Here is a 15746-nt window from a genome sequence, read left to right as displayed (position 1 = left end):
GTTTGGCTGTTAAGTATAACCTCCACCCATACCAATTTGCATGGAGAATCTACTTCGACTTCACTACAAGATAAACCACTACTGACAGACACAACCATTCCACCACCAATTCTGTCTAATCTATCTTTCCTGAACACCATCTGAGACTTCGTAAAAATTTCTGCAGGACTTATTTCAGGCTTTAGCCAGCTTTCTGTACCTATAACGATTTCAGCTTCTGTGCGTTCTATTACCGCTTGAAGCTCAGGGACTTTCCCAGCACAACTACAACAATTTACAACTACAATTCCGACTGTTCCTTGATCCAAGCACGTCCTGTATTTGCCATGCACCTTTTGAGCTTGCAGCCCACCCCATACTTTCCCGAGGCCTTCTAACCTAAAAAACTGCCCAGTCCACGCCACACAGCCTCCGCTACCCATGTAGCCGCCAGCTGAGTGTAGTGAACTCCTGACCTATTCAGTGGAACCCAAAACCCCACCACCCTATGGCGCAAGTCAAGGAATCTGCAGCCAACACGGTCGCAAAACCGTCTGAGTCTCTGATTCAGACCCTCCACCCGGCTCTGCACCAAAGGTCTGCAGTCGGTTCTGTCAACGATGCTGCAGATGATGAGCTCTGTCTTCATCTTGTAAGCAAGATCGGCAGCCTTCACCAAATCAGATAGCCGCTGGAATCCAGAGAGAATTTCCTCAGATCCAAAGCGACACATGTCATTAGTGCCGACATGTGCCACCACCTGCAGCTGGCTGCACCCTGTGCTCTTCATGGCATCCGGAAGGACCCTTTCCACATCAGGAATGACTCCACCCGGAATGCACACGGAGTGCACACTGGATTTCTTCCCCTCCCCAAGTGATTGTCGCCTTTCTGGTTGCAAAACACTGCATTGCAGTTTCCACATGCCAAGGCAAATTTCCAATGAATTGAAATGTCTACAGATTCCACAAAGTTTGATGCAAGTTCTATGCACTCTTATGACTAAGACCAGACTGACTTCATTTGTCGGCTGAGAGGACATACACACACATTTGCCCTCACAAAGCTTGGAGAAATGGCACAACACCCAGCTACATGAATCACGACTTGAAAATATCCACGAACTGCTGTGTCGAATAAAGATATTTTTTCATGGTGTGCAAGAGTAATATTTTGTGTACCAGCCTGCCTGAATGTTAAGGCATGCAAAATTAAGTTATTAGGACAGTCCATATCCAGCCTTTCTGAAATACTCTTAATAAATGTTATTTTTTATTTTGTAGTATTCAGTTACTACATTCATAACATATATAAATTTACTGTGGAACCAATAACAAGTTATGGTAGTGGGTGTTGGGAACTCACAGAGAAAATTAAAAAGATACTTAAAGCAAGAACTGGAACACTTAAGAAGAGAATGCAAAATTTTCCTGACTTGACAGTATAAGAAATGAGGAAATAAGACAAAGGACAGTACCCCCAATACAGTGTTAGAGACAGAATAGAAGAAAGACTGTTTGGAGGGTTAGGGCATGTCAAAAGAATGGAGAAAGACAGATGACCAAAGAGAGCACTTTCATGGGAACTTCCTGGAAGAAAAAGAAGAGGAAGACCACAAAAAGGGTGGCAAGAAGGTAGCCAAGAAGTGATGAAGGGAAGAGAAATAGAAAAGGATGAGAAAGACTGTTAAGATCAAGGCATTTGGTGGCAGAGATATGAGATGCGGTGACAGCTGTTAGACCATCTTGACAAGAAGAAGAGGAAGAAGAAGAAGAATGAACTGCATAACATGAGTCTTTGTATGGCTAAGGCTATTTGCTATCAGTTAGTTAGTCAGACAGCTTTATGATCCATGTAACAATATGATTTACTGTGATGTGGAAGAATAATTTTACGTTCATATATAAAACATATACAGAAATTCTTTTAAAGGATAAACTTTTTCAGTTTGTTTTCAGACTCAGCTTCCATTATCTGTCAGACATTTTACATCACTGGGTAAGTGATCAAAAATTTTAGTGGTAGAATAGTGCACCTCTTTTTGTACTAAAGACAACCTTAATGTGGCATAAATGATGTCATTTTTTGTTCTGATATTGTAATTATCTACATTAGGTTATTAATGAGAAATCTCTTGAGGGGATACATATACTGTGAAGCAGTTTCAAAATGCTTAACATCTGAAATAGATGAATACAAGATGATTGTAAGTGGCCATCACATATTATTCTTACAGCACATTTTTGAGCAATCTTTCTTAATGATGATTTACCACAGAGAACATTATTCTGTATGACATTAATGAATGAAAATATGCAAAATATGTTACTGATTTCTCCCTCCCTGATATCTGCAATAATTTGAACTGTAAATTTGGCTGGACTTGAGTTGCCTTAGGAGTTCCAAAATGCAATGCTGTTGGTTTCCCTCCACCTCCTTCTTCAATTTCAGTCATAAATATACAATCTAAAATTTTTGAATTCCTCCCCCTCCCAATCCCCCTTAGTGATGATTACTTCATCACTATGCATTACATTTGTCATTGGTGTATCACCTCTTAATGTGCATAACTGAATATGTTGAGTCTTTCTGAAACTGAGAGCATAAGATCAGTTGTGGGAAAAACTCAATAATAGTTTTGAAAACATTATTTGCAATTTCTTTTGTTGCTGTACGTATGTCTGCATTGATTAAAATACTAGTGTCATGTGCAAAAAGAATTAATTCTGCTTGTTCTATATTAGCAGAAAGTTATTTACACATATGAGAAACAATATGGCACTACTGCATGCCTGTTCCATTATTCTACTGACTGTGTCTGGTATGAATGTGTTTGGTCTTTATCAGTATCATTGTGTTATCAGCAAACTTCACATTTTATGAGGAGTCCCCCAATTCTCAAGTTAATCATCTAGAAAAGTCAAAAACAAGAGGGAGCCAAGCAACAAACTTTGCTGGACACTCTATTTAATATTTCACCACTCTAAATTTGGTTTTATTCCTGTCATCTCATTTGTTAGTATGATTGACTGTTTTCTACTGAAATGAAATGCTCATACAACATTACAGGCCAGGAGACATTGCCCAGGGTTGTTTGGCCACCTTGCACAAGTCTTTCTATTTGACACCACTTTGGCAACCTGCATGTCAATGAAGATGAGATGAAATGATGAATACAACACAAACAACCAGCCCCTGAGTGAAGAAAACCTTCAATCTGTAAAGTATCTATCTAATACTCTGCAGCTACATAAATTTTTATAGAATGGTGTTTCGTATACTCATCATACAAATGTGCAGATCTGTCTTCACTATTGTCCTGGGTTTCTCTGTATAAACTGCGAAATTTAACTTTAAGTTAAATTAATGTCAAAATCGATGTTGATTTCAATAGTCTATTTATTAACATCTTGAGAAATATTATACAATGATTCACAACATACTTAAAATATACATGAAGCAGCTATGTGCTTACTACTCAAACACCAAAACGAGACTGCCAGCCTCTGCCAACATGGCTGACACTATATATACCTTTTAAACAATTCCGAACAATCCTCAACATTGTTTAAAATGATTTTTTGATTAAATAATAACTAAAATAAGCATTTAAAAACTGATAACAAATATATAAATGTATGTTTGCTCCTGTACAGCAAGTACATTATTATATTTGTCTGTGTCCGTGATCTGATTCGAGTATAACTTCTCGAATACATAATTACAATAATGTACTTATGTATTTTATTAATTACTGTAGCCTCCCTTCATAAAAAGTATTCCTATCTTTTACAGTGCTTCTGTACTTTAAGGTAATTGCAATGTAATAGTTTTGCTGCTATAATTTTTCAGGCATATTACATATTACGATCTTTTGTTTACATGTGTGATCCCGAATTAGACTGGAGAATGTTCGTATTAAGTGGGTTTTTATGGACTGTTACTTTTCAAACCAGCCCAGAATTGAATCCAGGACCCTGCAATCTGGAGGCACCGATGCTAAGCACTAGACTATGGGCTTATATTGTTATGATAAGACTCTATTAATAAAAGAGGAATGCCTTTAACACTATATCATTTTAGTTTCTGTTAGTAGAATTTTACGATCTATACAATCGAAAACTTTGGGAAGATCATATAAAATGCCAACAGGATGCTTTCTCTCATTTAGTTCTAACAGAGTCGAGTTCATATGAAACAGAAGCCAAACTGAGTTGCTGCTAAAATCTTATTCTCAGACAGGTGCTCCTTATTCTGCTGTACGCTACAATGTTAAAAAAAATAATGAGAAGGAGGGATTTAGATACAGTTAGTGGTTTCTTACTTATCTCCATTTTTATAAATGGGTGTTACTACCACAAACTTGTCTTTCAAAAAATACACCTTGAATCATAGACAGGTTACAAAGGTAACAAAAGTGGGGCACTAACAAGTCAGCAAAGGAATCTAAGTAACTCTATTGTGTTTGTTTCTGACAGTCCACTTTTTTTGCTGTGTTTTCATCTACTTTTAGAAAGAATTCATCGAGTTCAGTAGCCAATGACCTGGGATTTAATATCTGTCTCATAGCTCCTGTCACCAGGGTGTTTAATATTACTTGCCTTGCTGATTATATCCATTTCTTGCCTAATAATGCTATAAATTACCCACACTTTAATTTGGGAATTTTGAATTTCTTGTACATTGTACATGGGTTTTGACTTTTTCATCAAATAGTGGAGAATTTTGCAATATTACTTGCAGTGTCCTTTTCAGTCTTGATTAATAGAGGTATTTGGTATTAAATAATTTCCTCTTTTCCTTCACACTACGTCGTCCTATTCTTGTCGGGAATGTTAACGTGGGGATCAAACCAAAGCTGGACATTATTAACTCTTAAGCACCCTTGATCATAGCTATTTGAGCTGAGATCGAGTTCCACAATCACTTTCTAGTTATTGCTACCACACCTTATTAGGATGCTCTTGAATTGCTTATCAAAGTTTAAAATTTCTGCTGCCTGATGTTTCCAAAGCCTGTTATTGATGTACAGCACACAAAGAGCTTTGCAATGAAGTACTCCGTTACATATATGGCCTGGAACTTTCTTCCACTTTTTGTGTATATTGCCAATACCTAATACCTTATATCAGGGCTACAGTAATATGATGCTAAATTTTATGCATCTGAGTATATCTGCTCAATTATTGTAACGTCCTTATGATATTCTGTTATACACATACAACTGTATGAATACCTTTAGATTTTTAAATTGTGTGCAGCGATATGAGAACCTCATATTTTTTGTTTAACAAGCTTCTTGTCATGTTGGAATACATTTTCCAACTGTAGTTTTTTGGGAGGATAACTTAAGGACAAACATCTATTGCTCTCTGGAAAATTCTGCTGACATATGACATTTTATGAACTTCCAGTATGTTCGAATAATTGTAGGTCAGCAACTTCTGCTACTCATTATAATAAAAAACCAGCCAAAGTTGCAAATTTCACTTTTTCTCTTTATTCAATGACTAGTTTTGGGTCGGGATCCATTTTCAAATCATTGTAACAGGTAGTCAAAATGGTATTTCCATAAATGCAAAAACTATGTCAAAAATTTATAACATTTTGAAGAATATATTTTTGACGTGGTTTTTGAATTTTCTGAAATACCATTTTGAGTATTTGTTATGACAATTTGAAAATGGGCCCTGGCCTGAAACTAGTCATCGAATAAATGAAAAGAGTGAAATTTGCAACTTTGGCTGGTTTTTCACTGGACTGAAAAGACCTTTTGTCATTTCTGCTATCACACACAAATGCTTCACTGAAGAATATTTACTTTAATGTTGTTACTTTTCTTATTTACAGTAAAGCCTAAGTTGACTTGCATTCTTGCACTATTCCTCTGTAGCCAAACAAGTTTTAATTCTACTTGGTTTTCATTTTTATGGTACACTTCATAAGCCTACTGTCTATCATTTGATATTATTTAACTCCTCTTTCAACTCCATTAACCACCATCAAATGCCAGAGTTCTGCAGTTTATCATCCCTGCTGAAAAACCTGCAAATGAACTATGGATCTTGATGAGGGTGAAGGAGGAGAGGTGCGGGGGGAGGGGGGGGGGGGAGGATGGCTATAAGGGTATCCATGGTGAGATCAGACTAATCTAGAGTTTATGAAGAGGAGCAGTATTTTTTTCAGTAGTTGCATGGTCAATAGGCTGAATACTTGACTGATCTGGCCTCATAACATTACTCAACTTGGCCTTGCTTTGCTTGTATTGCAAACGGTTGAAACCAAGGGGAAACTACAGCCATCAATTTTTTTCCTGAGGGCACAGAGCTCTCCTGTATGGCTTACTGATTATGGGATCCTCTAGGGTAAAATAGCCCCAGCTTGGATCTCCATGTATGGACTAATAAGGAGGATGTTGTCAACAGAAAAACAAAACTGGCATTATGTGGGTCAGAGTACAAATGTTAGATCCCTAATTAGGTAGGGAAGTTCAAGATTTTAAAAAGGGAAACAGATAGGGTGAAGTTATATAAAGTGTAGTGTGGGTGGCAAGTAGAACAGGACTTCTGATGAGGTAAATAGAGGGTACTCTACACAAAGTCACATGAGAGTAATGCAGAAGTAGACCTAATAATTAATAAGAAAATACTATGAGCAGCATAATGAACATGTCACCAGTAACACATTTAGTCCAGAGGGTAGCAGACAATAGCTCATCATCTGTCTGGAGGATGGTTTGGTATAGTTCCCCATAAAGTGATGCATCATGGTGGTTACCTTGTGGATGCTAACAGTTGGACAGGATGTATGTATAGACTGAACATCAGTATCTACACGGGTTAGATCCTCACCAAGGTGTAGTGTAGGACTCTCCCTCTGGGTGACTCCACACACATTGTTTTATAACTGTTACTCAGATCTTAACAGTCTCTCACAGTGTTAAGTAATTGTCTTTTCTTGTATCACTTGTTGCATTCCATGCTGGATTTTCCACTGTTGTGTTAAATTTCATGTGTTTCACTGGTTATCAGAGATATTTGACGTTTCACAATAATGCCGAGCAACATGTGGCAAGGTAATATTGCAAGAACTACATGATGTGGGTTATGACGGTAATGATACAACCATTGTACTCCTGAGCAGATAAGACATATTCTGGTGTGGACCCTTTTAAGTAACTTCCACACCTGCCAAAGTTCTTGCCATAATACCAGCTGAGAAAGTGTTGGAGGGAAAAACACACAGTCTTATTTAAATGTTGACAATACAAATTATGAAAGGTGATGCCACATGTAGGCAATGTAACTTCATAAATTTGATCCAGTTTCCGGCTCAGTTACAAATAACACTAGTAAAAGAATTTTAATTCTCATTATCTAACAGGAACTTCATCAATAATCTCATTTCTCAAAAACAAAAGAAAAACTGTTAAAAGTGTGGGATCTTGTAAAGAGATTTGTTATTTGCCATATTAGTTGTTTCACCAGTCACGTATTCAATGACATGAAGAAACTGTCATCTTATTTATAAACACATGTTGTTGTTGCGGTCTTCAGTCTAGAGACTGGTTTGATGCAGCTCTCCATGCTACTCTATCCTGTCCAAGCTTCTTCATTTCCAAACAACTACTGCACCCTACATACTTCCGAATCTGCTTAGTGTATTAATCTCTTGGTCTCCCTTTACGATTTTTACCCTCCACGCCACCCTCCAATACTAAATTGGTGATCCCTTGATGCCTCAGAACATGTCCTACCAACCAGTCACTTCTTCTAGACAAGTTGTGCCACCAATTCTTCTATCCAATTACACTCAGTATGACCTCATTAGTTACATGATCTACCCATCTGATCTTCAACATTCTTCTGTAGCACCACATTTCGAAAGCTTCTATTCTCTTCTTGTCTAAACTATTTATCGTCCATGTTTCACATCCATACGTAGCTACACGCCGTACAAATACTTTCAGAAACGACTTACTGACACTTAAATCTATACTCATGTTAACAAATTTCTCTTCTTCAGAAATGCACTTCTTGCTATTGCTAGTCTACATTTTATATCCTCCCTACTTCGACTATCATCAGTTATTTTACCCCCCAAATAGCAAAAGTCATCTACTACTTTGTGTCTCATTTCCTAATCTAATTCCCTCAGCATTGCCTTACTTAGTTGGACTACATTCTGTTATCCTCGTTTTGCTTTTGTTGATGTTCATCTTATAGCCTCCTTTCAGGACACTGTCCATTTCGTTCATCTGCTCTTCCAGGTCCTTTGCTCTCTCTGACAGAATTAGAATGTCATCGGCAAACCTCAAAGTTTTTATTTCTTCTCCATGGATCTTAATTCCTACTCAAAATTTTTCTTTTGTTTCCTTTACTGCTTGCTCAATATACAGATTGAATAACATTGGGGATAGGCTACAACCCTGTTTCCCTCTCCCTTCCCAAACAGTGCTTCCCTTTCATGCCCCTCGACTCTTATAACTGCCATCTGGTTTCTGTACAAATTGTGAATAGCCTTTCGCTCCCTGTATTTGATTCCTGCCACCTTCAGAATTTGAAGAGAGTATTCCAGTCAACATTGTCAAAAGCTTTCTCTAAGTCTACAAATGATAGAAATGTAGGTTTACCTTTGCTTTATTTATGTCCTAAGTTTTAGGGTCAGTAATGCCTCGTGTGTTCCAGCATTTCTATGGAATCCAAACTGATCTTCCCCAAGGTTGGCTTCTACCAGTTTTTCCATTCATCTCTAAAGAATTCATGTCAATATTTTGCAGCCGTGACTTATTAAACTGATAGTTTGGTAATTTTCACACCTGCCAACACTGCTTTCTTTGGGATTGGAATTATTATATTCTTCTTAGAGTGTCAGGGTATTTTGCCTGTTTCAAACATCTTGCTGACCAGACGGTAGAGTTTTGTCAGGGCTGGCTCTCCCACGGCTGTCAGTAGTTCTAATGGAATATTGTCTACTTCTGGGGCCTTATTTCGACTTAGATCTTTCAGTGCTCTGTCAAATTCTTCACGTAGTATCATATCTCCCATTTCATCTTCACCTATGTCCTCTTCCATTTCCAAAATGCTGCCCTTGTATAGACTATCTATATACTCCTTCCACCTTTCCCTTCTTTGCTTAGAATTTGTTTTCAATCTTAGCTGTTGATATTTATACAAGTGGTTCTCTTTTCCCCAAAGGTCTCTTTAATTTTGCTGTAGGCAATGTTTATCCTACCCCTAGAGATATATGCCTCTACATCCTTACATTTGTCCTCTAGCCATCCCTTTTTTACTTCCTGTTGATCTCATTTTTGAGACGTTTGTATTCCTTTCTGCCTGGTTCATTTACTGCATTTTTATATTTTCTCCTTCCATCAGTTAAATTCAATATCTCTTCTGTTACCCAAGGATTTCTACTAGCCCTCGTCTTTTTACCTACTTTATCCTCTGCTTCCTTCACTATTTGATCTCTCAAGTCTACCCATTCTTCTTCTACTCCATTTTTTCCCTGTTCTTGTCAATCGCTCCCGAATGCTCTCTCTGAAACTCTCTGGTTCTTTCAGTTTATTCTTTATCCAGGTCCCATCTCCTTAAATTTGCACCTTTTTGCAGTTTCTTGCTTTAATCTACAGTTCATAGCCAATAAATTGTGCTCAGAATTCACATCTGCCCCTGGAAATGTCTTACATTTTAAAACCTGGTTCCTAAATCTCATCTTACCATGATATGAACTGTCTGAAACCTTCCAGTGTTTCCAGGACTCTTCATGATTCTTAAACCGAGTGTAAGCTATGATTAAGTTGTGCTCTGTGCAAAATTCTACCAGGCGGCTTCCTCTTTCATTCCTTACTCTCATTCCATATACACCTAGTATTATTCCTTCTCTTCCTTTTCCTATTATCGAATTCCAGTCCCCCATGACTATTAAATTTTTGTCTTCTTTCACTATCTGAATAATTTCTTTTATCTCATCATACATTTCTTCAATCTCTTCATCGTCTGCGGAGCTAGTTGGCATATAAACTTGTACTGCTGTGGTAAGCGTGGGTTTCGTGTCTATCTGGGCTACAATAATGCGTTCACTATTCTGTTCGTACTCATTATTAAACCTACTCCTACATTACCCCTATTTGATTTTGTATTTACAACCCTGTATTCACCTGACCAGAAGTCTTGTCCCTCCTACTACTGAACTTCACTAATTCCCCACTATATCTAGCTATAACCTCTCCATTTCCCTTTTTAAATTTTCTAACCCACCTGCTCGATTAAGGGACCTGACATTCCATGCTCCGATCCTTAGAATGCATTTTGTTTCTCCTGATGAGGATGTCCTTCTGAGTAGGACACAGTTTAATCTACTAAAAAAATTACCTTTGGATTAAGTAAGGTTGAACTAAAAGAAATTCAATTGGTTTCTTACATAGCTTATTTAGCTCATCATGGAGCTAGTTGAATATTTTTACAGATGCATAATTTTCCACACAGTATGGATTAAGCAGCATGATTTGAACACCACAGTACCTTACTAAGAAGTGTCTTAGTGAAGGTTGTATACCATTACCTTCATTTGGGCATTGAACTGACTCACTTGGCCAATAATGGGGGAGTCTGTAGTTCAATATGGACTCTGTACCACAATGTAAATCATTATTTTTTTACAACAAACATTACTAGAGACAGAATGAGAGGTAAGTGACAAACAATACTCCTAGGGCTGACTGGAAACTGAACTTGAGTCCTTTGGATTCACAGGCTGGATCTTTGTTTACAATTACAATGGTTTTACACGTACTGAAATTTTGTGCTAAATTTGAAAATGCTGACAGAAGGTAATGAACACCGCTGAAGGCACTACAGATATTCATTGAATAGCTGGGATTGACTGCCATCTCCACTTTAATTAATGGTTCAAGGCATCTTTTGGTGATTTTTAACTTTTTGTTCATTCACCACTACTTTAATATCACATTCAGTACAGTAAGCTGTATAAATAATGTGTAGACTAGCAATTAACTACTCTTTTGCCAAATGTGTACAGACTATGATAAGGGTAGGGTAGTATTGGATGAAGTATGTTCACATACAAATCTTTTATTTTTGAATGGCATGGCAATATGTTGGCTGAATGTAACATTCATATGAATATCATCTTTCAAACAAAACTGGCTTAACTTGTTTCCACCAAAAGAACACATTACAACTCCAAAAGCATGCATGTCACAGCACACGTGTGGACACAGTAATACTGTTGACATTATACAAACAAGTTGCAGGCTTCATGTGTGTGTCTAAAAGAGGATAATTCTACAACAAATTTTACGGCATTCGTAAATGGCAGTTTCAAACAGTTGCTTTCTGGACTGAATTTACCAACAAAAAGTTTCCCTATTTACTTTAAACAAATGCAATGATTACTGATACTATAAATGCCTACATACAAAAATTAGTTTGTTCTGAAACTCTCTTATCATAACATCTCCACGGCCTTTTTTTTCTTTTCATCTCTCTCCCTTTCCAGATCAAACCAGTATGGGGGAAATAAATTCACTCGTCTGTACTGGGGCATCTCATTCAGAAATTAAAACTTCTGTCAAAGATTTGTTACTACATTTATTACACAACAACATTCGCTATTTGACAGTGTTGCAATTACAATGCCAACATTCTTTCTTAAGGAAGTTTATTGTTTCTGCTTCACAATTATTGCATCACCTGATCTCTACGACAATCATACTGGCAGGCTGACATTCTCTTGCATCCGCAGATAGTTTATGCTGATTTTTTATCCTTCTTGGGGAGAGTGTCTTCTTCCCACGGCCTTGGACCTCTTATGCTTTGCCAGTTATCAATGTCAATCTGAAAATAAGAAATTTCGTTTGTATCAAGGTTAACAAAAACACTGCACTCGCCGTAAATTCGAATAATTTATTTACGATCACACTAAGAAATACTGTAAGCAACACATTAAATGACGTGTATAGTACTTTATTTACTAAAGAGTGCACTGAATTCAAACAAACAACAGTCTTTAAGTGGTAACCACCTGCTTCAATTTTTCGTATTCGCTTTCTAAAGTCACTTCACCAGGTTTCTTCATTTTTATGTTGGCCTTTTCGACTTCTTCAGGTTTTAGGGGCATGAACTTCCTGAATTTGTACCTATAAACAACATAAATGTAACAAACTCTCTTCCTTTTCTTTTGAAAATTTATTACACTATGATAGCATACCTAACCTCGGAAAATTCTTTTAAACCAAATGATCCAACCACAACCATCGTCACAAACGGTAGTCCATATCGCAGAAATTTGTTTTTCGAACCCATAACTTACACAACTATCTCTAAGTTTTCATATTCCCCCTTGCCACAAGAAAACCAAAGCTACAACAGCTGGAAGATAGGCATACATTATGCGGCAAATCGCCTTACTTTGGTGCTATATCCTTTGGACAAACACATTGTACCAAATTACTTAATCAAAAGCTAAGTGTTATAACAAACGAAAATTGTTTAAAGGTTCTTTGTAAACGGTTATTCCATGCTGTTTTTGAAACTCAAGATAGTTGCAAATGTCGTCAAACGGGGTTTCTGTTATCTGCAACAGGCAATAGACGTAATTTCTTGGTGTTGCACATTTTAGCGATTTTGATCGAGATAAACCTACGCTGCAGTGTTCTTGTTCGGCATGTAGTGTACAACTGTGCACAGAATCAGCTAAGTGGAAAATCCGTGCTATGCGTACGTTTATTTATATATAACAGACGATTCAGGAACTTGCCCTTGTGTGAAACCGCGAGTACAAGATTGTGTACCGATTTAAAGTTCTAGATTCTCATATTTTACTATTCGTGTTGCTTCTGCGTAATCTTTCATTGATGGTAGCAAACCCGATTGTATCGTGAAATTTTGAACATTCACAAGGGCTGCGATAAACTAGTTCTAGTTGTGGGGTTAAAGTAAATTGTACTCTTTTAAAATCTGGAGAACAGTAAGCCTGTTCTCATTCAGAAAATCGGTCTCCATTGTCATTGCACAATTAAGCCAGAAACAGGACTGTGAGACTTTTCTGGTGCTCACAAAACTATATTTTCGTAAGGTACTGGTACGAGTTTTTCTGATACGTAATTTACTTCGTTGCAAATCAGCGTTTTCGGTTCACAATTCAGACAAAGAATACACCACTCCTGAATTTCATTGTATATCAACGCAAATAAACGTGCGTTGTCGAGTATTTTCGGAAGCTATGCATAATCTACGATCAGTTTGTAGCAAATCGGCGTATGCGGATTTTTTAACTAACATATTGGGTTACATCTGGTTTTGCCTTAAAGAGGAGTAGCCCTAAATATTATCTACATTTTTCGTAAATTAAGTCTGTTTTCGAGTTTCAGGAAACTAGTAGTTTTTACCACAGGTTTTTGTGTTGCCTTGACAGAAATCTTGTTTTGCGTATTTGCTTCAATCAGTGGACTTAATTTAAGCTAAGATTAGATTAGTTTTTCGTTCCATAGATCCGTGCTGAGGAGATCCTCGTGGATGTGGAACATTTTTTTTAAGCTGAAATAACAGTACTAATAGTATGAGTATGTACAATATATAATTTGGTTCTATTAAAAAATTCATCAATGGAGTAGAAGGAGTTGGCCACTAGTAAGTCTTTCAGTCTCCTTTTAAACTGATCTTTATTTGTAACTAAACTTTTTATGTTTGCTGGCAAATTATTTAAGATGAGTGTTCCTGAGTAGTGGACCCCTTTTTGAACTAAAGTAAGTGCTTTTAAGTCCTTGTGCAGATCATTTTTGTTCTTGGTATACTATGTATGAACTGAGCTGTTTGTTGGACAAAGAGATATATTATTTAGGACAAATTTCATTAAGGAGTAAATATAGTGAGAGGCAGTAGTTAGTATATCCAGTTCTATGAAGAGGTTTCTACAGGACGTCCATGAATTTACTCTACAAATAATACGTATTGCACGCTTTTGGACTGTGAAAACTTTTGTTTGACTTGTAGAGTTACCCCAAAATATTATACCATATAACATTATGGAATGAAAGTAGGCAAAGTATGCAATCTTTTTCATTTTGATGTCGCCTATGTCTGCTAACACTCGAATGGCAAATACAGATTTGTTAAGGCGTTTTTGCAGTTCTGTGGTGTGCTCCTCCCAACTGAATTTATTACCAAGTTGTAATCTCAGGAATTTAAGACTGTCAACCTCTTCTATCTGCTCTTCTTCATACTTTATGCATATGCTGGGTGGAAACCTCTTACAGGTTCTGAATTGCATATAGTGAGTCTTTTCGAAGTTTAATGTCAGTGAGGTGGCTTCAAACCATTTATCACTATCCATGAAAATGGAGATGTCTCTAGAACTACACTCGACATACTATTTATTGCAATACTTGTGTCATCTGCAAACAAAACGAACTCTGCTTCTGGCAGTGTAACTGATGAGAGATCATTAATGTACACAAGAAAAAGCAATGGCCCTAAAATGGATCCTTGTGGGACAGCACATGTAATTTCTTCCCATTCTGATGCTGACTGATGACTTAATTCATTAGTCCCTTGGACTGACACCCTTTGTTTCCTGTTAGCGAGGTATGACTTGAACCATTTTGCAGCACCGCCCGTGACACCATAGAATTCTAATTTATTTAAAAGGATGTTGTGGTTCACACAATCAAATGCCTTTGACAAATCACAGAAAATACCTGCTACTTGTAATTTTTTATTTAATGAATTAATTGCATTTTCACTGTAGGTGTAAATAGCCTTCTCGATATCAGAACCCTTCAGAAATCCAAACTGTCTTCTTGATAATATGTTATTTGTGGTCAGATGGTTGAGAAGCTGCCTGTACATTACATTTTCAAAAATTTTTGAGAATGCTGGCAAAAGTGAAATCAGTCCGTAGTTTGATGGTATCTCTTTCTCCTCTTTCTTGATTAGAGGCTTAACATCTGCATATTTTAGCCAGTCAGGAAAAGTACCAATTATAATTGGCTCGTTACACAAGTAACTTAGAATTGTACTAAACTCACAAGAACATGCCTTAATTAACTTTGTTGGTATTTCATTGTAACCACTAGAAAGCTTTGTTTTTAAAGATTTTATTATAGAAGTTATTTCTTTTGGTGGAGTGAGTGACATATCCATGTACCTGAAGCTATTTGTAAAGGCTAGTTTCAGATATTCAAGGGCATTATTTACTGATCCTGACAATCCCTTTCTATCAGTAATGGAGATAAAGTACTTGTTAAATAGATTTGCCACACTATGCCCATGGGTTACTAATGTGTCATCTACCTTTGATGCTATTTGCTCCTGTTCCTTTCTGGTTCTATCTATCTCCTCTTTCACTATATCCCATATTGTTTTTATTTTGTTCCTGACATTGCTATCTTCTTCAAGTAGTGCATTTGTTTAGAAGTCTGAATTACTTTTTTTAATATTTTACAGTATTCTTTGTATTTGGTTAAATCATCAGCATTGGAGCTATTCTTGGTCGACAGATACATTTTCCTTTTTGTCTTACGGGAAATCTCTATTGCTTGTGTAATCCATGGTTTTATTATAGACTTCTGTTTAATTTGAGTAACTTTTAGAGGAAAACAGTTTTCAAACATGGCACTGGCATTGTTCATGAATGTGTTATATTTTTCATTCATGTCATGAGCACTATAAACATCTTTCCAGTTCATATCTTTGAGTAGTTTTCTTAAACACTCAATTTTTGGTTGATTGACTACTCTCCTGTAC

At 36.8% G+C, this 15746-nt stretch overlaps 1 protein-coding gene across 1 annotated transcript; it reads right to left on the bottom strand.

Annotated features, from left to right (window-relative positions):
• Positions 1-11574: 11574 nt before the first annotated feature.
• Positions 11575-12438, bottom strand: LOC126094657 (cytochrome c oxidase assembly protein COX16 homolog, mitochondrial). The gene is made up of 3 exons (XM_049909162.1): positions 12211-12438; positions 12025-12139; positions 11575-11837 (listed from the first exon to the last, which is right to left on the bottom strand). The coding sequence occupies exons 1-3, from the start codon at positions 12303-12305 to the stop codon at positions 11751-11753; spliced, it is 297 nt and encodes a 98-aa protein (XP_049765119.1). The 5' UTR covers positions 12306-12438; the 3' UTR covers positions 11575-11750.
• Positions 12439-15746: the final 3308 nt, after the last annotated feature.

The sequence above is a fragment of the Schistocerca cancellata genome, chromosome 8 (genome assembly GCF_023864275.1).
Source record: "Schistocerca cancellata isolate TAMUIC-IGC-003103 chromosome 8, iqSchCanc2.1, whole genome shotgun sequence".
NCBI classification, from domain to species: domain Eukaryota; kingdom Metazoa; phylum Arthropoda; class Insecta; order Orthoptera; family Acrididae; genus Schistocerca; species Schistocerca cancellata.
Note: the sequence above shows the minus strand (reverse complement) of the source record. Positions and strands in the feature narration are given on the sequence as shown.